This window comes from Lissotriton helveticus, chromosome 2_1 (assembly GCF_964261635.1).
Source record: "Lissotriton helveticus chromosome 2_1, aLisHel1.1, whole genome shotgun sequence".
In the NCBI taxonomy this organism is placed as follows: domain Eukaryota; kingdom Metazoa; phylum Chordata; class Amphibia; order Caudata; family Salamandridae; genus Lissotriton; species Lissotriton helveticus.
In genome coordinates, this window is record NC_136059.1 from 732,121,009 (window position 1) to 732,145,236 (window position 24,228).

Consider the following 24,228-nt stretch of genomic DNA (forward strand, 5'->3'; position numbering starts at 1 on the left):
GCACAGGAACAGCAGAAACCAGGACAGGAAAGGGACCCACCGCTGCACATGCCACAGCAGAGGGCGCAGAAGAACCCTGGCCCAGGGCATGGTGAAGACAGAAGCAAGCATGTGGCCCTGAACCCCCAGCCACTGAAGGAGGGGAGCCGAGGTACGAGACAACAACTTCCTCAGCAACGTCTGAAGGCGACGAATCCGGGCGTCCGGCAGGAACACCTCGCTCAACACAGAATCGAACACAGCTCCGAGGAAGGTCCTCCGGGTGGCAGGCTCCAGGTGGCACTCCGGCAAGTTGATCAAGAACTCGTGCTCCCTGAGCGTAGACATGGTCAAGAGAAGGTGGCGAGACAAGACCTCCAGGGACGGAGCCTGAACCATCCAATCGTCCAGATACGGGAACACAGACCCGTGGTGGCCAACCCCCAGGAGATGGAGATGGGCCACCAAGGGAGCCACCACCTTGGCGAGCACCCTGGGGGTGGACGGAAGACCGAAGGGAAGGACGCAGAACTGCCAGTGACGACCCTCCAGGCAGAAGCGCAGGAAACGCTGATCCCTCACAGCCACCGGGACATGCAGGTATGCATCCTGCAGGACCAGAGTGGAGAACACCCAACCGGACTGGATCAGCGGGATAACCTTCTGGAGCGTCTCCATCTTGAACGGGAACTTCCTCACGAACAAGTCCAGACCCCGAAGGTTGATGACCACCCTGAAGCTCCCTGTGATATTTGGCACAACAAAGATGACGGAGTAGACGCCCAACCCCCCTCCGCCAATGGAACAGGGACAACTGCAGGCATGCTGACCAAGGAACGAACCCCGTCCGACAAGGCCAGACAGTGGGAGGCATCCCGAGGAGAAAGGGCCACCACCACCCCGGAGGGAACACGGGGGGACAGGAACTCAATCTGGTAACCCCTCGACAGGGCATCCAGCACCCATCTGACGGAGGTCGTCAGGCGCCAAGCAGGAAGGAACTGGCGAAGCCTCCCACCAACCAGAGGCGGACCACCAGCGAGAACGTCCCCAAGGCTGGCATAGCCAGGAACGCTGCGTACCAGACCCGGCACCCCTCCGGGACTCCTCCTGAAACTTCCTGGGAAAAGACCGGCCAGCGCCACGCTGACTCCGAAAAGAGGACTGCTGAAAACTGGAAGGCTGGCGGAAAGACCTGGCACCAGAGAAGGAGGAACACCCACGGGGCGGAAGATCACGAAAGGACAAAGAATGCTTGCGCTCCTTGAAGACCTTGAGCAGTTGTTCCTCCAGCGAGTCACCAAACAGACGGGCACCGGTGAAAGGCAGCCACAAAGCCATGGAACGCTGTCCATCTTCCAATCCCTCAGCAACAGGATACGACGGGCAGCAAGTGAGGTACCACAGAAGCCCTCACAGAATCAAAGGCGATGTCCAACAGGAATCCCACCTGGCGCTCCATAGACTCCAGCAACTCCGGACAACTGGCACCCTCCTGCATAGATGAAAACAGGGACTCGAAATCGGTCAGCAGAGACTGGGCCACATACACCCCATAAACGCCAGAACGAACAGCCAGGTGCGAGGCAACAAAAGACTTCATCAGGGCAGAATCCACCTACTCGTCCACACCATCCTCCAGAATGACACCATCAGCCATGGAAGGACGACCCACAAGACAGGCCACCACAGAGTCCACAGGAATGGAATCAGGCAAAGTGTCCGCCATATCCCGCAATGGATAAAGCTCAGACATAAACCTGGGCATGGCAACATGATCCGGGACCCGCCACTCCTTCAGCAGGACATCAGACACAAAAGGATGTACCAGCAAGGAAGAGGCAACAGGCTTCCGAAACAGCGGCAAGAGCGAAGCCTGAGAGGTACGAGGCGCAGATTCATCAGGAAATATCGGAACAAAGGGCAGCAGAACCAGAAAGACCAGCAGCATCCTCCCTGGTCGCCCTGAAATCAGAAAGAGTCTCCAGGATAAGGCGCTTAAGCCGCTCATCATCAGCCTACCTGGCACGCTACACAGGAGGAGGAGAGGCGTCCCCTCCGGAACCTGTGGAAGAGGGAGGCACAGGGGAGGAATGCTTCCTCCCACAATGATGCTTCCCCATGACCAACACACCAAAGCACAAAGGAGTGACCAAGAAGAATGAACACCACCAAGAAAAAACATCTCCCTCCCAGGGGATGACATATATATATATATATATGTAGGGCACATCCAAAAAATAGCCCCCCCCCCTCACAAGCTTACAGAAAAACAGGCAGTGAGGCAAGCCCCGGACCCCCCAGCCAACCAACAGGCCAGAGGAAAAGGGGGTGGGGCGGGCAAAATATACGAAAAAAAACGCGGGCAAACAGCCGGCGCGGCAACAAGGAGAAAAATGCCGCTGCAGGGGAAAGAGACAGACACTCACCCCATCCGCAGGCAAACCATCCAAGGACCGGAGCGCCCGGAGCCCACCCGGACGTCCGGTCCGATCAGTGTCAGGAAGGAAGCTCAACCGCGCATGCGCGAACAAAGCGCATGCGCGGACACAGGAGAACAGCCGGGCGACCTCACGGAGCCGCAGAGGAAGCCCGGCGAGAGGCCAGAACCGACCTGTGTCCCCCGGAGAGGGGGAAGGAGCAACACAACCCCCCCCCTCCGCACCACAAAAGAGACAACGGGAGGAGACACCGGGCCCCCACACAGAGACGGCCAGGGCGAGAGGCCAGAGAATAAACAGGGAGCATTACGCTACAGCAAACAGCGCACACAGCCCCTACCTGTATGCCCACAGCAGGGAGCAGGCCAACACCACCAAGGACCCCTCGCACAGCAGGAGAACATCAGGGCAGCCGCAGGAGGAACAGCAGGGCAGCAGGAAACCAGGAAGACCCGAGAAGCCAAGCAGCCCAGGACACCTGAGCCCAGGCGGAGACAGGGAAGCCCAGCAGCCCCACTCCAAGAGATCCCACGACGGTCCACGGGAGCCCCCCAAAGCCCAGCAGAGGAGGAGCCACAGGACAAAGACGCAGGTAAGTGCTCGGCACAAACCCCAGCGTCTCCCATCAAGTAATCCACCGACAGGAAACAAAACAGGTTGTGCTTCTGGTGGTTAGGTCTGATATAGCACCTGACAGGAGGGGGGGTGGAGCCTAAAAGCGTTTCCTGTTTTGTTTCCTGTCTGTGTGGAATACCTCATGAGTGATGACTGGGTCGAGGACGAGGGACGTAGAGGTAATGTAGTGTTTCCTCTATTACAAACTATAACACCTGTATGAAGAAACTGTGTGGTCTTGAAAGCGAACAGTCGTTAATTTTGGTGGTCTCAAAGAGGCATCAGTACCTACAACCCACAGAACAAGAAACATCGGGAAACGAACATTTCTGAAGAACTATATTATTTATATAAATTGAAGGCAGATGTGCATAAACCATGACTCACAGAATTTGTGGAGTGTTATAATCATGAAGTGCACTTTTTATCATAGAAAATCCATTAACATGGTGAATATTTTGCCAACAAGCATTGAGGGTGAGGGCAAAAAAGGGAACGTTACAGGTCGTTGGCCATTTCCAATGCACTGACTATCTCAGGCTACTCATAAACATTTTGTAGTCATGACCTAATCTGGAAACACAAATAAAACTATTTATGTGAAGGGCATGTGAAAATATCTTTCTACGGAGGCACAGTGAAAGGGAATACTTCAATATTTTATGGGGAAGTCCGCTATACAAGTCAGAATTCACTTATTCACGTTTTCTACCTGACATAAAAGTACTGCTGTCGCTCATGCATTACTGACTGCTGTTAAAGTTTATAGGTGAAAGGTAAACCACTATCAGGATATAAATGAAAAATAATGCCTTACCTAATAACCGCACAAACAACCACTGCACTCCGAGAGCGAAGGATCGCTGCTTGTCTGGTACACACCTGAAAATGAGGGAGTTATTTTGAATTTGGCCAAACTCATACCATTTTTCATACTAGATAAAGAACTTGCCCACATCAAAATTTCAGATTCAGCGGAAGCCACATGCAAATAATAATAATAGTCATAGGTTCAAATAATTTTAATAGAGGAAAAGCATATAAGTACAATTCGAACAAGTGTGTTTTTATCTGTCTCTAACCAGAAGGGGGATTTTTCTTTAGCATGCTGCTTTTACAGCAGCAGGAACTTCTATACCTTGCAGTCAGTCAACAAAGGAGAATGTCTTCCTTCTCCATTATTCAACCACACTTTTGTAACAACCAACAGATAATTCATTTTAAACAAAGATTTCTAGCATTGGTATGGGCTCTAAATATATTTTTAAGGTATGTGAGTGTGTTAGAAGAAAACGTTTTGCGAGTCAGATGTAAAACTTAAAATGAAGAACACAATACTTTGGAACACATGAATAATTTCTTTTCTTATAGATCCTTCCCAAGCTTTTGTGTTGGAAGCCTGCAACACAGGCAAAGCCTGAAAAGAAGGTGCACATATAACAATTAGAATAGCAAAATGAATGCCTTAGTTAAAAAATACTCAGTTTTGACCGCTTTTGAAGGGAAAGAAGTGCAGCTTCCAAACTGAAATATAATCTAATTATCAAATTGCCAGTCATGTTTTATGATAGTATACGTGTGTGTAATTTATAACTGTGCTGCAGATATATTATTAGTTTAGTTAATTATCCTTATTAATGAAACACTACAAAGAACATCATTATTGAACAAACGAATCAGTAAGTGAAATTAAAATGAGGAAATGCTAGAAGCAATTGATTTTTGCACAGCTTATCGCAACGCACAGCAAGGGAAACATATTGCTCCTTGCCTGCACATCTATAGCTAATAAGCCCAAACAACACTGATGAATGTTTAATGGGCCGACAATGACAATTTTTTGCAGTTAGTGATCATCCATATAATCCATATAATGATTATATGGATCAGTCCATATAATGAAAAAGTGATCTAGCGAACAAATCTGTAGGACCACATCATTTATAGCTTTTATCGACTTTTTCAAAGTTAAAAACCTACCTGGATCAAGGTTCATAAGCTGACCATCCACAAGATCACATCCACCTGGTCAACCAAGCGATCAATCAATCAAGATTTATAACATGAACCTCATACCCTGAAAGTGTATCCAAGCGCTGTGAGTCAAGCTGCTCAGGTGCCGTTGAAAAGTCAGGTCTTGAGGCCCCTTCTGCATTCCTAGAGAAGGTAGGTCCGGAGATGGAGAGGGAGGCTGGTCCAGGACTTTGTGGCGAGGTACGAGAAGGCGTGCCCTCCATTGTTCTTCAGCGGATGGAGGTGGTGAGCGAGGGAGAAAGAGATGAAGCACAGAAGTCTGGAGAGTTGGTAGATGCTCAGGTGCTGGTTAATGTTTGTTGGTCCTGGGTTGTGCAGCGCTTTCTAGGCGTGGGTAAGCATCTTGAAATTACATCTCTTGTGGAAGGGGATGCAGTGGTGTTTCTTCAGGTGTTGGGTAATGTGGGTCCATCTGGGGAGGTCAAGGATGAGTCTGGCCGCTGAGTTCTGAATGGCCTGCAGTCTCTTCAGGAGGTGTATTCTGATTCTTGCGGACTGTTCCCATAGTCCAAGGGGCTGGTGATGAGAGCTTGAGTGACAGTGCGTCTGATGGAGAATAGGAACCCTTTGAGGATCTTTCAGGGCATTCACCAGGGTGAGCAAGCAGGTGGAGGAGACTGCGTGGATCAGGTTCTTCAAGTTTGTTTGCTGTCCAAGATGATGCAGAGTTTCCAAGAGTGGTAAGAGGGGGTGGAGAAGGGTCCCAGTTCAGCAAGCCACCGCGAGTCGTTACACAGAGAGGTGTTGTTCCTCAAAATCAGTACTTCTGTCTTGTATGTGTTGAGCTTGAGGCAGTTGCTTTGCACTCAGTTGGTGATGCTAATCAAGCACTGGTGGTGGAAGATGGCCCTTATGGTGAATGGGTCTTTTGGAGTCCAGCAAATGAGGTCTCTCCTCCTCATTTAAGGGGTGAGGCAGAGCATAGAACTTTGGGATGGTGCTGGATTGCCCAATGTGAAATGCAGTCACAACGTTTGGCAAAAAGGCTGCCCTGGTCTTCTGCACCATTTTGTCTGTAAAAATGTGGTGTATGGTGACTGCACTGACAGAGCTTAAAGCTCATTCACACAATGAGTTGAAGTATCAAAACAAAGTAGACAGTCTTTAGAGTCAGAAAACACAATGAGCAGCTATACATCAGCTCATACGGAGTATACACGAGGAACATCAGGCCCAAATTGAGATTCCTCTATAGCATCAAATATAGGCTTGAGAGAATACAGGTGTGCCAAGCCTTTTATAAACCTTACCACAACCTATGATTTCAACCCCTGGGACATCTTTACCAGAAAGCTCATTTGGCCCACTTTTGGGGCATATATGTTAACTATTGCCAGGTCCCACCCAGATATTCTCCCTGTCACCACAGCGTACTGTCCCGCCGGGTAGTGCAGCTCCCTGGTTTTCAGGAAGGTTGCACCCATATACAAACACCCTTCACAAAAGCGGAGTGTGTGGTGTAAAATGTCTGTCCTCACCAGTGCCTGTGAAGTGCTAACCCCTCCTTAGCTGTAAGGTGTGTTTCCTGCAAAACGGCTAAGTGGACTCCTCATCTCTTGACGTAGGAGTAAACCTTATATCTTTCGGGTATATTATTCAGCCCACAGACATACCAGGACTCAAGGTTGCAGCCATAAGAAAGTAGTACTATTCCACCCCTGCACTTATGTAGCAGAGTTGCTTCCGACTTGAGTTTCATCCTCTCAACTTAAGACCACCACATTCATTTCCAAATGACATAGCTCAACAGCAACAACAACCCCATCTCCCCGACCCCAGGACAAGAAGGCAACATCACCCCATCCAAACCCAAAAATAGATAGTGGCCATACTCACTCTTAGTGGGGCATGCACCTGCGTGGGTGCTTCACGGAAAGCCACTCCTCCAACCAGCAAAGTTCAAACAGCAGTCACACACAGCTGAGGGAAAACACCCTTCCTCAAGGCACCAGGTGCATGATATATCGAACATCTACCAAACTGAAATCATACTTATCCATCAGTCATGGTTCCCCAGTCACAGGAGATCATCCACTGCTTGAGGGGTCAGTTGAGGTAGGACAGTGTCTGAGCCAGCCGTAGAACTCAAATAATGGCCCGAGTCTGAGTCACTAACTTCAGCCACCTCCTCTGCCAGTCAGTGGGGCACTCCAGCTCCCTTCGGTTTCACTGCTGTTTCCACTGTTCGTAATTGTTCCTGCTGAGCTATAAAATGAGAAAGGGCCATCGACTAAGTCCTCGCATTTGATGTCTAGGTTTCTTCCGAGAGGGTCTTCAGCCCAAGAGGCCGGGAGGACAGCAGTGGAGGGTTGTCGTTCTAACCAGTCCCATACTTGTGGTGAGTGAAAAAATTGTACACCATCTGCGGTAACCACTCCTAATCTAGCAGGATATAAACATCTCATATTGTAACCCCAGCTGCTGGAGGCACCTATTAGCATCCATGAAGGTGGTTCTTTTTTTCTGGACCTCACATGTAAATTCTGGAAAAATAATAATCCTGCTATTTTCCACCTTTATGTCCCCCCTCAGCCTAGCCTGGTGCAGTTGTGGTACCGGTCTTTGTAATGAAGTAGCATAGCCACAACTAGGCAAAGAACCATTCAAGGTGTTGGTGGCTTTGTTGGAACTCTATGTGCCCCCTCCAGGAATATCCTCCAGCGCTACCACCTCCTGCAGCTGTTTGTCCAGGAACGTTAGACCCCTCCATCCAATCAGGTAATCCAATTATTTTAATGTTATTCCAAAGGGTCCTATTTTAAGCATCCTAAGCACAGTACTCTAGGGTCCTGACCATGCTCTCCATGGATGAAAGGCTCTCTCTCTGGTACTCCAATTCCAGGGTTATAATAGTCTGAGTTGATCTGCAGTAGTAACCCGTTCAGCCAGGTAGCTGTGGTATTTCCTAAGGATCCCCATTTCTCCTACAACCATGTCCATTATTAATTCTAGGGCTTTATGAGAGTCATTGCTCACTCATAGTATGACATCCAAAGTAACCCCCTTCATGACCACCGGTGGACCAATCACAGTCCTATCCCCCTCTTCAGCATCCCTGGTCCCTAGCTGAGAGGGCAGTCGGGGAACCATTTCTTTCTTTTTGGCTGTTTTGCCCATGGTAGCCTGTGGCAGGGGGAATGACAATCATGGAATTCAATAGTAGACCTTTATATGGAGGGCGGATCCTCCTGCTGGATCTCTGACAGTGCGGGCAGGAGGATGGATCCCCTTCGGATAAGTCTTGCAGGGAGCACTCTCCCACACCCATGGCGGTAGCAGAACCATCAGGTCAACTAGGTCTGTAATCTCAGCTTACCATCATCGGCATTCTTCCTTTGAGTATACAAGCCAGCCACCCATCTATTATTCAACAGGGGGAGAAGCGATCCGCATCTGGACTCCGCACCTCGGCCAGGCTTCAGTGCCACAATGTCCTTGTGATTAGCCTCACCACATTGGGGCCTAATGTCCCTACCAGATCTCCCCAGGGGGCCAGCGAGTCCCCACTGCATGAGTGCTGCTGCCGATCAATTAGGGCTTCACATTCACCCGCCACCCTAAAGTGCTGGTATTTCAACTTCCAGGGGAGGCGCCCCGTGAGATTATTTGCATTTCCTAGTGTGGCTTGCGTGGCCAAATTTCACTTCCTCTGTGGTCTTTGTGATCACAGCCACTCCCCTGACTCATCGCCATGGCCCCCACTCAGTCACAAGTCTCCTCCAGGAATACTCTCCCCACTGTCCTACTCTGCTTCACGTGAGCGCCTCTCTCTGCAGTTGGCTCTGCTGGCCCGGCCATGTTAGATCAGTGCCAAAGCCATTTTGACTTTGCGGTCGTGCGGCTCCCAGCCCCTTGAATAAAGTCAGGGACGCTGCAGTCTGGGGCCACAATTTCACCCTTGTTCGTGCTCCGGAAGCACAGGTGGCCCTCTCTTTCTCTTTGGGGGCTCACACGGCTGGAGATTAGAGAATGTATGTGGCTGGATGGAGTCGGCCGGCTGGGTGTGTCAAATTCCCCATCTTACTCCACTGGAGTTCAGTCCCACCCTAATTTATGTCACCATGTAATTTTGCGATAACAGCTTTTTCCCTCCATGGAAACAAAGGGACCAATTTATAATCTGGCTGACTGAGGCTTGGTAGTCTGGGAGAAGAAGTAATATACTCAGCCACTGTGACTGCACTTGTGCATGCCAAATAAAGAATTAACCACCAAGTTGCTGGTTATTTCTTAAAGCCTCCCAGCTGCTCCTCCCTCGCCCCTCCCCTTCCACTATTCATATATGACAGACGCATTCGCGCGCAGCGTTCACGCGCAGCGACCGCGCCTCATGCGCGCCGAAGGTGCGCCAAAGGTAAGCCCGTCTACGCCCGTCCGCGCCTGGACCGCACCCAGGGCCAGACCCCCTGGTCCACGCAAACCCCACTCCTCCCGCATAACGTATGACACCGCCAACCTCCTAGCCCTTAAACCCGGATGCACACCTCTATGCTGCGCAGCTGCCCCAGGACACACCCATGGACCCTTCGCTTGCCACTCCTGCAAATTTACCAGCATCATGACCCACACCACATCCACTAACCCCAAACACGGCTCAGACTCTAACCACTTGAAGTGCATCCTGCTGAACACCCGCTCGGTCCACAGACACGCCACCGAACTCTGGGATCTACTCGACACCACATCACTGGACGTCGCCTTCCTTACTGAGACATGGATGAACGCATCATCAACACCCGATATCGCCATAGCCATCCCGGACAATTACAAGATTATCCGAAAAGACCGCACCAACCAAACAGGAGGAGGCATCGCCATCGTCCATAAGAACACCATCAAAATCACGACCAGCTCCGACGATAACCTTACAACCGCCGAACACCTCCACTTCCAGATCCACACCGACCCCAGGACCACACTCAGAGGCACCCTCATCTACAGGCCACCAGGACCCCGCACACAATTCAGCGAAGACATCACTGACTTCATCAGCCCACACGCCCTCTCCTCCGAGGACTACATTCTACTGGGAGACCTCAACTTCCACCTGGAAAATAACAACGACAGCAACACCATCACCCTTCTTGACAACCTGGCCAATCTCGGCCTCAAACAACTTGTTGACACCCCCACCCATATAGCCGGACATACGCTCGACCCAATATTCACCTCCAGGAAACACATCTCCTTCGATCGCACCACAGCTCTCCACTGGACGGACCACAGTTGTGTTCACTTCAGCTACAAAACCACCTCGACCCACAACCCCCCACAACCTATCCCCCGAAGAAAATGGAACAAAATCACCACGACCAACTCCTCACATCGCTCAACCAAAACCCACCCGACCTTTCATCGGACCCAATCCTAGCTGCCATCAAATTCAAACAATGGATCACTCACAGCGCTGACGAATTAGCACCCTTGAAAAACCATCACACCAAACAAGACAGCAAAAAGGCCCCCTGGTTCAACAATGAACTAAAAAAATCCAAAAAACTATGCCGAACTCTCGAGAAAACAAGGAGAAAAAACCCAACCACCGACAACATGACCACCTTCAAGGCAGCCACCCGCAAACACCACCAGCTGATCCGAGCCACCAAGAAATCAGCACTCAAGAATCGACTCGACAACAACGCCCATAACAGCAAGGAACTATTCAACATCGTCAAAGAATTCACCAACCCCACCGCAGCCTCAAACGACATCACTCCCTCCCAAGACCTCTGCGATTCGTTATCCTCCTTCTTCTACAACAAAATTGCCGACATACATAACAGCTTCGAAAACAGTTCCAACAAACAATCCTCTCCACCCCCCTCAGAAACTAAACCGCCCTCTCACAATCTCAGCGCCTGGAACCCAATCACCACTGAAGACACCACGCCTCATGAATTCCATCCGCTCTGGCTCGCCAACCGACCCATGTCCCCACCACATCTTCAACAAAGCAGACTCCATCATCGCACCCCATCTCCGAGATATCATCAACTGCTCCTTCATCTCTGCCTCCTTCCCAGAAAGCTGGAAACATGCCGAAGTCAGCGCCCTCCTGAAGAAACCCACAGCAGACCCCTCTGAACTTAAAAACTACCGCCCCATATCCCTCCTCCCATTCCCGGCCAAAGTCATTGAAAAAGCCGTCAATAGCCAACTTGCCGCCTTCCTCAAATCCAACAACTCCCTCGATCCCTCTCAGTCCGGCTTTCGAGCCAAACACAGCACTGAGACCGCCCTCATCGCAGCAACAGATGACATCCGAACACTACTGGACAACAGAGAAACAGTGGCCCTCATTCTACTCGACCTCTCCGCCGCCTTCGACACTGTCTGTCACAGCACACTCATACAACGCCTCAGTAACATCGGCATAAAAGGAAAAGCCCTAGACTGGATTATCTCATTCCTAGCTGGGAGAACTCAGAGAGTCCGACTTCCCCCGTTCAAATCAGAGGCCACCGAAGTTATCTGCGGTGTACCACAAGGATCATCACTCAGTCCCACCCTCTTCAACGTTTATATATGAGTCCACTCGCTTCCATCGCGCGTCAACACAACCTTAACATCATCTCCTACGCTGACGACACCCAACTGATCCTTTCCCTCACCAAAGACCCCAACACCGCCAAAACCAATCTTCATGAAGGCATGAAAGAAGTAGCCGTATGGATGAAAGACAGCCGCTTTAAACTTAACTCAGACAAAACGGAAGTGCTCATCCTAGGATCAAACCCCTCTGCCTGGGACGACTCATGGTGGCCTTCGGATCTGGGCTCAGCACCCATACCCACGAACCACGCACGTAACCTTGGCTTCATCCTAGACTCTACACTCTCGATGACCAATCAAGTCAACGCCGTCTCATCCTCCTGCTTCAACGTACTTTGTATGCTCAAAAAAATCTTCCACTGGATCCCCGCCGAGACAAGAAAGACTGTAACCCACGCACTGGTTACGAGTCGACTAGACTACGGAAACACCCTCTACGCCGGAATTACAGCCAAATTACAGAAAAAACTCCAACGCATCCAAAACGCATCAGCGAGACTCATTTTGGACATCCCTCGCCAAGATCACATTACCGGCCACCTGAAAGACCTCCACTGGCTTCCCGTCAACAACAGAATAACATTCCGTCTCCTCACCCACGCACACAAGGCCCTCTACAAACTAGGGCCCGAATGCCTCAATACTCGACTATCCTTCTACACACCCACCCGCCAACTAAGATCATCCAACCAAGGCCTCGCCACAATTCCGCGTATCCAAAGATCCACCATGGGAGGTAGATCCTTCTCCTACTTGGCGGCCAAGACCTGGAACTCACTCCCCACTCACCTCCGCCTTTCACAGAACCACATCTCCTTCAGAAAAGAACTTAAAACATGGCTATTCGATAAATAATGAACCCCCTCCCCAAGCGCCTTGAGACCCTCCGGGTGAGTAGTGCACTATATAAATTCCTGAACTTGAACTTGAACTTGAAAGCATTGCCAAGACCCACCATCACGGAAGATCCTGTCAAGTTTTTATGCAGATTGACACATGGCCCTGTCATGCATGACAGAGCCGTACAACAAACTGGTTTATTTTTTATTTTCAACAAGTAAATCGTGAAGGGGGTGAGCGGAGTTAGAGGTCAACCTTAGACGGCCCTTACTCCATTGGGCCATTAGAGGAATTTTATCATGATAGAGACAGAGTCGCTTCTGCTGTGATTAAACTAAAGGTCTGCCACCATTTAATTCGGGCAGATGGACCACCGTCTTTGCAGTATGGATACTCCATCACTGCTGGGACAGAGTATCCATACTGTAAAGGTATAAATTAGGCCTTAAAAAAAATTCGGAAGCAGCCTCTCTATTTATGTCTATATTCTTCAATAGTTCTATTGAGTTTGTTGTCTTATTGAGAGAACCATTTTTCAAAGGAGCATTTCTTAAACAAATTTTCACAGTATGGAAAAAATTGTTTGCTTTCCCGAATTGACTTCATTTTAAACATTAGCACCATACAGTTACATCAAACATTATTTATTGGGACTGAATACCAAACATGTATCAGGGTCCTATTTATAATTTGAGTCATTAACATTAGGGTGGTCAGGCATTCTGATCTATTGTGCACTGTACAGGTTTTTAATTATGTGCATCAGAGAGTCAAGATTTGGGACACATGATTGTCAGATAGGAGACTAGGGGCCAGATGTATCAAGATACCCTTTTGCGATTCTCAAATAGCGCTTTTTAAGGAATCACTATTTGCGAATTGCAAAATGGTATGTGTGTAGAAATTCGCTATTTTTTTGCGATTTCTTAAAATTCCTTAATTGCGATTAGCAAATTGCTAATCGCAATTAAGGAATCATTTCCCATTCATTTCTATGGGCCAGGAGGCCCATAGGAATGAATGTGAAATTATTCTCAATTTGTGATTCACAATTTGCTAATCGCAAATTGAGAATAATTTCAAGGGTGCAGGGGTGTCCAAAGGACACCCTGTTGCACCCCTGAAATAAGCATGGGTGCACATGTGGTGCACATGTATGTGCATCACATGGCACTTTGAAAAATGCAAAAATGGGCATTTTTCAAGAAATTCGCAAATTACCACCAACTTGAAGTTGGTGGTAATTTGCGATTCCTTAGGGACAATTAGCAATTTTTTTTGCATCATACATTGCATTTAAAGAATCGCAATTTTTGCGATTCCTTAAATGCAATCGCAAAATAAGGAATCGCAAGTTTGCGATTCCTTATTTTGCACTGAAATTTGCTACATACATACCATTTTGCTCAAATGAGTTCGCAAAGGGGGAAATTCGGCATTTGTGAACCCATTTGAGCATCATACATTTGGCCCAAAAACTTGAAAATAGCCAATAAATGCAGAGTACTATGACTGGTCTGTACCAAGCTTTCATAGACCAATAACAGAATTGAGTTTTTTCCTGAAGGACAAGAGTTCGCACAGTGATATATTGAGGAATGGGAGCATTAACAATTAAAAGGCAGTTTGTTTATGCACAGTGAAAATAGATCAGTGCCAATGCACCAAAGCACAATCTAAGACGAAAAATACACTTGCAAATTGAGTTATCATCGGTTTCTCTTACAAAACCAGCTCGGGTCACTGGGGAAAATTTTAGAATACACGTTTACTCACTGCTGCCCATCTGTAATGGTCAAGTGCATTTTTCCATTTGTCACTGTATGGGCTTCTGTTTGTGTGACTAGAATCTGTGGATATCAGGAACCAAATTGACTCCTCAAACCCATGCTACAGTTCTTTTGCTAACACTTCTAAAGGCTTAATAAGAAGATTATCGCTTGTCATCTATTACCGTTGTTTTCAATTTAAGATACTCTATGCTTACCTTTATGTCAGTAGTAGGCTATTTCATTTCTGTTGCTGGGCGGCCAAGGGGCCTATTTTGATGTGAGTCAAAAAGCCTTCAACCACAGGTCGGAGGCTTTCTGACTTACATCGTAGGTTTCAAATCCAACAGCCTTATTATGATAAAAGCTGCCGGATTTGAAACCGGCCGGTCGGACCGATGGGCACAAGGAGCTCGTAGGCCAGTTGGAGGTTGCTCATAACCCCCTACAAATGGCATTTACGCTGTGGCGATTATGATGTCAGATTCCGACAGGCTTTCCAACATAAAAAGCCTGTTGGAAAGCATTAGTCTCTGCAGGCTCTAGTTAGGGGTATGGTGGGCACCTATGGTGCCCCCTTGTTAATCCCTGCACTATGTGAGAGGCACTGTGATGTGCCTGCCACGTGGTGCAGGGATTTACACAGGCTCCCATTTCTCCATGGGAGCTTGTGCTACAGCCGGCTTACAGCCCCAGCACAAGCTCCCATAGGGAAATGGAAATATGCAAACTCACCATGTGCGGTCGCATTGTAGTGGCGGTGTCAGGAACGCTGACCAGAGGTCTGTCAGGCCAGAGATGGCGGCGATAATCAGGCCCTAACTGTTCTTTACTGATAACATGACTTTACACTTGTTAAAACATGTGGCCCCATAGTGTTATCTCTTTTACCACGGGTCATTAACCTTGTTATGAGTTCAAGCTCCTAACAGTAGCCAAATCTGTATTTATATGCCAATTAATATAATTTAATATGGTTACCTTTCTGAAGCCGATGGTGCATCCTTTTTGCAGAGATTTTATGATATTTTATTGCAAGTTTTAACTAAAGGATGTATCTCCAAAAACGATTCTGAGATGTAAAACTTTGTAAATAGTAGCAGTAAGCAGGGCAGAGCTTCAGGCGGCCTTATAAGGGTTAACAGAGTCCTATTAAGTGAGGCTTTGACTTGGGATTGGAATAAATACAAGAGACACATAACTACTAACCCATATGGAAATATAGAAACCGTTCTTAGTTTAGCCACTCATATTGATATAGCATAACTTCAGAACTCCTCTGATCTCATCATACCTCCCAGGATTAGACATTTTATGGACTGTTTTAAGTCAGGTGTGACATGCTCCATGGTTCATCTCTATGGACTTAAATCGGGACCTAACATATGACTCCACAATGCCTTTTAAAAAGGTGCATGAGTACTGCTTGTGTCACCAGCTCTAATTATTGCCAAATGAGCATTATTTTAGTCATTTGACAGCATCTCTGGATTACTGGACCATCTCTGAGTAGTACTACTTACAGACAGCTTTTGGTTGTCCACTGGCAAAGAACTATTGTGGACTGCACCATTATTTGTAGTGGGTTTTGGGTCAGCCCACTGCTTACCATTGTTTGGCTTTCTTGTCAAACCCAGTTGCTTTAATACTATATGATGGTTTTCCTTCCTATTCTTGCATTAATTTCTCCCTCTCATGGACCATAGCTCATTTACCATCCTTTTGGATAACTTGAATCCTTCCACAGCATCACATCTAGTAGCTATGATTTTCTTTATCTGGGAGGGAGATACACGAGGGTGTATGATCCATGACGTATGCTCTGTGAGCTCCGATCCATATCTGCTATTAAGAAGATTTATTTGCTGATTTCTGGCACATTTCTGCCTTTCCAAGCAGAAGAAAGTGGAGTGAGATTCTCTGCTTGGCATGTATGGCATTTTTTCATGACCTTGGAGATTTTGGAGCACCTTCCTTACGGAGTATAGTTTAATTTAGGTGATTGAGGGTATGAAGGGCTTAATTGTGTGTGGTGGCGGGCCCTACTATTTCTTTATCTTTCTTAAAGGTGATGGTTTAACCATTCCAATTGCTCTTTTTAACGGTATGATAATTTATCCGTGATGTAGTTCGCCAACAGCTTTAAACTTCTGGTGTACATCTTGTAATACTTCATAATACTCCAGAGAAACTGCTTTATTACACAACTATAATGATGTAGCTCAATTTGCTATTTCAAATGTTGCGAGTATGTGTGTTTCTAATTTGGAAATGAAAATTATGCAGTACTCTTCTTACAAAAGAAAACAAACTACTCCTCTTACTTCTGCCAAATCTAAAGTAGTATAGTCCCTTGAAGAGTCAATTGAAAAACTACTAGAAGAAATAATCTGATTCTTAAAAATATGGATGCCATATGTTCTGCAATTAAACACTTCCAAAGAGATATCGTGGGATTAACAATAATTACATCGGACAATGAGAATAACATGAGCGCTAAAAAAATGCCACTGACTATCTAGCATATCAGCTCGGATGTAGAAACATCTATGGATTTGGAAAAGAGAAATTGCCAATATAACTTGCACGTATTCAAGTTCCCAAAAATATTGAGAGCCCAAATTGTAGTGCTTTCTAGGAAATCCTGCTGACGTTTCTACTGAAAATGAAAATTTCAGAGAATTTTTGAACTTGATAAAGATCATCATGTACTTTCAAATCATAGACCAAATAATTCTAAACCTCAGCAAATCAAATCAAAGTAAATAAAAACAAGCTTTATTCTGCTACAAAAACAACCATAATAGCTCATATCATTCACAATATATTGCCAGAAAAATGGTCAATAAAAGGAAAGACTTTAAAAAGTCATATACCAAGAAAACAATCATTTCTTGATAATTAACATGATTTGGTATAAAAAGATCAATAATTCAAAGGCCCACATCACTATCTCTTTCTTCTGAGCAGAGAACATTTATTAACATTAAACACAGCATAGCACACCTTAGGGGTCCATAACTGCTGTAACATGAAAAAGGCTACTTTATGTGATCTAGTATTAAATCTATGAAGTACTTCAATTAGGAAGTCGGCAAGTCATCATCATCACCTGCTTCTAATAAGGAAGACTATTATAAAAAATCCTAAGGAAATGGTCTAAGGAAATAAAATATATATTTATCAAGCAATTCTCTAGGAAGCTGGTTACAAATATGGACTTTCTGATCAATCAGTCATGAGAATGTGGAAAAATGACATTTCTTAATACTTAATTTCCCCTGCAGATCTGATTGACCACTTGCATCTTCATGCTCTGATCGCTATGGATTCTGAAGTTTTTATAAGTCATACATGACATTGTTTTGACACATAATGCTTGTATTTTCCTTTATTCTAGCAGGTACCATTGCGCTCTATCCTCATCTTGGAGTGTACCTCCATTGACTCAATGTTCCAATTAATGTGATTTTTCCTTAGGGATTATTTATGTCTTGTTTGTTTTGTTTGTTCTGATCATTGTTATATATGAGCTACTACCTGTTCATTCTCTGTACCCATAAACTGTTCTACAATCAGTGTTTAATTTGAGCTGGTGGTTTACCGTGCTCCACACCGGCACTTAATTGTCAACACCAGTACATATGGCAGTCTGACACCTAGTATCGAATTTAGAGATGAGCCCCACAACAGATGTTTATTAATAATTATACATTAAAATGACTACTACCTGCCACCCAAGAGATTCTTATAGCTTTGGGGGCCTGGTATAGTCTGACTTGTCACACTTTTAGGAGTGTTATGGTTAATAGTTTTGTTTAATGTTTATGAGTGGACGGAATACTGAACAATGCAAAGATTCAACCCCGGTCTCAAAGTTCTGGGTTCAATCCATCATTCTTTTTCTCACCACGCCACCCCAGTTTTGACCAAGCCATATGCAAATCAGTCTTGACCTGTTCCTCATGGTAACGGCCCAGCTTGAATTGCCAAGCCATGTCCTCCCTGGACCGGAAACAAGCATCATGGGACCAGTTTCGGGGCATCTCCCCTCATCAGCCAGGCTAGCTTGAATTCGGTGGTGCAGTGAGCACAGGACCCACATCTGGACATACCCATCCCACTGAGGGCGACAAATGCAAATGGAATATTTGATGTACAGAATACTGAACAATGCAAGCATTCACCCCAAATCACAAAGATCTGGGTTTAATCCATCGTTCTTTTGCTCACCATGTCGCCCCATTTTGGGCTGGACTGTTTTTATAGGGAACAGGGTCAAGACTGATTTGAATATGGCTGGAATGGCATGGGGAGCAAAATAAACTATGGATTTATGCCCAGATCTCTGAAAAGGGGTGAATTTTTTACTGACATTGTTCAGCATTCTGTCCATCAATTGTTCTTTTTGCATTTGTCACCCTGGGTGGGACGGGTATGCCCAGATGTGGGTCCCATGCTCTCCGTGCCATTAGAGTCAAGCTTGCCTGGCTGATGAGGGGTGAAACCCAGAAACCGGTCCCAGGATGCTTGTTTCCAGTTGAGGGAGCACCAGGCCTGACAGTTCAGGCTGGACAGTTCCCACAGAGAACAGGGTCAGGACTGATTTGCATATGGCTGGGGTTAAACTGGAAAGACATAGGGAGCTAATAAACGATGATTTAGGACCAGATGTCTGTACTGGGGTGAATGTTGGACATTGTTCAGCATTTTGTCAATCAATTGTTCTTTTTGCATTTGTCAACCTGAATGGGACGGGTATGCCCAGACGTGGGTCCTGTGCTCTCCATGCCACTGGAGTCAAGCTAGCCTGCCTGATTAGGAGTGAAACCCCGAAACCGGTTCCCAGAGGCTTGTTTCCGATCAAGGGAGGACCTGGCCTGGCAGTTCGGGCCAGACATTTCTCATGGGGAGCAGGGTCAGGGTGATTTGCATATGGATGGGTTTAAACTGGAATTGCATGGGGAGCCAAAAACAATGGGTTTAGGCCATGATCTCTTTACTGGGGTGGGCATTTTGTCCATCAACTGTTCTTTTTGTAATAGTTTTGTTTTGGCAGCGCTGGCAGGGGCAATGGGTGGTGCTAGCTCTAGTGGCCTCCTGGTGAGGGCCCGGCACTTATTTTCTTACAAATTAAGCACTGTCTGCAATATTTCTATATTGTTAAAAAAAATGTTGATTTAGCCAACATATATACTTTAGAAATTGCTTCCTCAAATGTTAAGAGCTTACATCATCTATAGAAAAAAGGAGCATTTTAAGTTATCTTCATTAAAGTAAAGTTGATATATGTTTTTATAAGAAACACATATAGATGACAACATTTTAGCTTATATGACACAAACATGAGATTGTACTATAATTCACCTTTAAATCATATGTAAACGTCCAACTTTATAAATACAATACACCCCGCCCTATGGGCTGTTGAGGGCCAACCCAGTTGTGTCCTGTATGTATTAAAAAGAAAGTTTTAGACTTGGCAAAAGGTTTATTTTGCTAAGTCAAACTGGCAGTTAAAAACTGCCTACAGGCGGCAATGGCAGGCCTTAGAAATGGTTTTAGGGGCTGCTTAAGTGAATGGCACAATAAGTGCTGCAGGCCCACTAGTAATACCAAAGGGGATGATGGACGGAGTGTTGAACCAGGCAAGCACTCACCCCCAGTCAACTGATCTGGGTTTAATCCATCATCATTCTTTAGCTCACTCCTCCACCCCAGTTGAGACAAGGGAATATCCAAATCAGTCTGACCCTGTGCCTCATGGGAACAGTCCTGCCCGAACTGGCAAGCCATGTCTTCCCTGGACCGGAAACACGCATCCTGGGACCGGTTTCTGGCTAATCAGCTGTCATCAGCCAGGCTAGCCTGAATCCAGTGGCAAAGTGAGGAAGGGACCCACGTCTGGGCATACTCTGCCAACTTAGGGTGAACAAAGCAATACCAAAGGGGATGATGGACGGAGCGTTGAACAGTTCAAGCCCACTAATAGCATTTAATTTACCAGCCCTGGGAATATGATGTACCATCATCATCATCATCATCTTTATTTCGGCATCATGTGCCATAAAAGGTACGTAAAACATTAAAACAATAAATGTTTAAGATATATACAAGCATTAAAACATGTAGAAACATTATACAAATACAAGGAGCAGCCTTTTGACAAATATCTAACTCAGGGTTTATCATTTTAACATTTTTCATAGGTCCCCATTTAAAAGATGTCTCCTCTTATACCACACGGACCCCAAATATTTGGCTAAAGCAAAGACGATATGCCCAGAAAGATCCGTCTTTAGGACCCTGTATGCTTGCAGGCAATGGGAGAAGCCCAGATTTTTACATAGTGGGACAATCCATTTTCTCCGCGCCTGCACATAGGCATTACAGAAAACATTATGTGCAAATCAGTTTCTTGTTCAGATTTGCATCCTGGGCAATGAGACGGGGATGGCTAGGCCCATTTACTAGTAAGGGCCCGTAGTGGTAGACTACCATACCTCCATTGGAGATACAGTTTTCTGATTGATATTGGGGCTATGATATCTAAAACAGTTTCGAGCCTGTAGCTGTCCTTGATTATTAAGAATGATGACGTTAGGGTGCCGGGGCAGTTCCTTGCATGTGGGTAGCCAATTTACTCTCCTGATACTGGATGATAAGCTGCCTCCGCGTGACCCTGGGACAAGATGTAAGCGGGTCAGACCATAAGGTAGGAATCCCTAATTTCCTTAATTCTTTCTTAATAAAATTTAGCCATGGAATTTTCCCAATGTTTGGGAGAGTAAGGATTTCTTGCAGTTCTAGCCTATAGTTAGCTAACTCAGGTACTGACCAAATCCTGCGCCAAAATAACAGGGGCTGCAGGCCCATGTCTTCGTCCGGGGGTCTCAGGGCCAGATCAAGTCTAATAGGCAGCAGAGGTGTGCTAGAGGGAAGTGATAGGAGCTGTCTGATAAAATTGTTCTCGATTACTACCAGATCGCGGTTACACGTGTGGCCCCAGAGTTCACTTCCATACATAACTGCTCCCCTTGCTTGTGCTCTGTAAATCTCTAGGGCGGGACCCACCGGCTTAAAGGTAGATTTATTCTTGGCAATTAGTTTGGTAATTCGCCTGCTATTTGAGCCAGCTTCAATTGCGCTTTCTCCCGTTGATGTACCCACGACATTTTTTCATTTAGGGTGATCCCTAAGTAATCAAAGGTTCGGACCCTCTCTAGCGTATTAGATCCAATAGAGGGATTAGAGCGATCTCGAGATGGAGGGTTGATGACCATATATTTGGTCTTTGAAGCATTGATCTCGAGACCATGATCTTTACAAAATGCCTCGAAGCCATTGAGAACTCGCTGAATCCCCATTGGAGACTTGGAGAGGAGCAGGGTGTCGTCCGCAAACATAATTGCGGGCACCCTGCTGCCTCCAAGCTTGGGAGCATCAGTATTCTCAACCCCATTCAAATGCTCTATTACCCCGTTGACAAAGAGGCAGAACAGAGTCGGTGCAAGCACACAGCCCTGCCTAACCCCCTTGTCAACGGGGAATTTGTTGGACAATATCCCTTCCCTGCCGCATCTTACCTGGGCATACTTATCAGTGTGTAATCTGACAATCATAGTTAATAGGTGTTGTGGCACCCCCAGACCAGAGAGCACGGACCAGAGTTTCCTACGCGGTACCAGATCGAAGGCTGCTCTTAGGTCAACGATTACAGTGTAGAGGCTGCCACCCTCCAGCTGTACCGTTTTCCAAAATATCATGGAAAGTCGAAAGACTTGATCTACAGTGGACACTTTAGTCCTGAACCCCGCCTGATATGGGCTCAGGACTGAGTGATCTTGGGTCCATTCTAATAGACGGTCCAAGATCAACCTAGCAAAAATCTTTTGGGGGACGGCTATTAAACTAATAGGCCTGTAGTTGCCTGGGATCTGAGAAGAACCCTTCTTGAAGATGGGAACAATCTCTGCCCCCAGCCAAGTAGCAGGCACCGGCATCCCCTCCAGGATTGCTTTAAATAGAACCCGTAGATATGGAACCCAGATCATAGGTTCACTTTTAAATAGGTCACCAGGAAGTTTGTCTAACCCGGGGGCTTTTTCAGTAGCAAGTCTAGCAATAGCTGCGCCTACTTCTGCCAGACTAAATTTGTCTGTGTCCAGGAGTGGCGTAGGGGTCGAGCTTGTCATCGGATCAACTTGAGGCTGATTAGGGTCCATGTCAGCGTCAGTGTATAGAGATCTGAAATGATCCTCCCACACACTGGATGCGATATTGGCCTCCACTGCCGGAGTAGGGTCAGCCGAGCCATTTTTGACAATCTGCCAAAAGTTCCTGGCATCTTGGAGTTTCAGCGCATCAGTCATGTCTGCCCAATTAGCATAGTCCCATTCAGTCTTAGCATTGGCAATGAGGGATTTATACTCCCTTCTCTTAGATCTTACCAAGGAGATGTTATGCTGCTGCTTCATGGCCGCTAGTAGATCAGTTTTAGCTTTTCCACAGGCGGCATTAAACCATGGGGCACAGGTCCCCCTTCATTTGCCTTTGCGTTGCCTCTGCTCCGGGTTCAGAGCATCAGCTAAAGTGCTACACATCTCTAAGTGGAGTACACCGAGTTCTCTATGAGTCTCTTCAGGCAAGAGAGAATGGTGTATAAGGTTGTCAACTTTTTGCAAGACCGGAGCAACCTTAGCGTATAGCCTCTGGATGTCCTGGGGATTTCCTACAATTTTGGACCAGCGAACTCTACGCCTGTTCGTAGATAGAATCAATCTCGGGTCCGCGCTGTCACCATCGCCCTGTTTTTGGGTGGTGAGATCCGGGAGTGAAATTTTTAAAATCAGCGCATTATGATCGCTGTCGGCTCGAGGGATTACATTAAAATCCACAATTCTGTCCCATTCGGAGATTTCCATGAATATATAATCCAATCTGGAATTATGCCCCGGTTTGTTAAAAGTTGGTTTAGGTGGAATATCACCGATAACCCGACCATTGCAAGCCCTTAAAGAATTCGCTAGGGTTAAGCAAGTGATTTGCATTGCCAATGGTGACCAGGGCTTCACTGATGGGCCAGCCAGTTTTGGGATTCCCCATTGTTCATCTTCCTCATTGGATGTACCTTCTAGGAATAATGGAAGGGGCTCAAATTGACAGTTAAAATCTCCCCCGACCACATACGGAGTGCCCTTGGGGAGTGTGCTCAAAAACAGCAACAGTTCCTCGATAGTACTAGAAACTTTTGTTATGCCCACTGGTCTTGAATAGACATTTATCAATGCCAATTTTGTTACGTCAGACCATTCCAAGAGTACGCATTGAACGTCTAAGGAATTAGTTGATAAAACTCTTGCTTTACAGCCCAGGTGGGAAGCCACCCAAATAAGTAGTCCACCTGACGGGCGACCCTTCCCCTTCCAATTCGCCCCGATTGCAAATGTATCAAATCCTAAACGCCGATGGTCCTCTCTTGCCCATGTCTCTTGAAAGAGGCATACGTCCTGTAAATCTATAAATGCCCCCCACTCAGGAGAGTCCAGTTTATTAGCCAAACCAGCCAAATTCCAAGAGAGGAGGGAGATGAAACCCCTATCGCTATGGTCTGCCTTAGGACGATTGGACATCCCATTTGCTACTGCAACGCCCGAGCCGGGCATAGGATACAGAGTATTTTGGTTGCATGGGATGAGACTTCTCTTATTGATATGGGGGAGTTTCTTACTCACCCTGGGAATAATGGTCTCACAATGCCCTTCTGCTGCCTCCCTGGTAGCTTCATGGTCGACCACCCCCCCCCCCCCCCCCCCACTGAAGGATTACTAAAATTTGGCTGTCTGTCCACCATCTCTAGGCAACTATACCTGTAGGCGGTCGGGAAGCCGCCCCAATTTCCCCTGTGTACTTGTTCCCTAAAACCCTGTACACCCCATGTACCCCAATTTTCATTCCTGGAGGGACGCCCTACTGTGTGCCAGTTACTATCATTGTTC

The 24,228-nt window shown here is 46.6% G+C and overlaps 1 protein-coding gene across 2 annotated transcripts in view; it reads right to left on the minus strand.

The window, feature by feature from the left end:
• SLCO4C1 (solute carrier organic anion transporter family member 4C1) overlaps positions 1–24,228 on the minus strand; it is a 662,960-nt gene that overhangs the window by 137,477 nt on the left and 501,255 nt on the right. For both annotated transcript variants that reach the window (XM_078675442.1, XM_078675443.1), the window contains one exon: positions 3,853–3,917. In XM_078675442.1, coding sequence (XP_078531568.1) covers positions 3,853–3,917 — 65 coding nt within the window. The remainder of the gene's footprint in view (positions 1–3,852; positions 3,918–24,228) is intronic.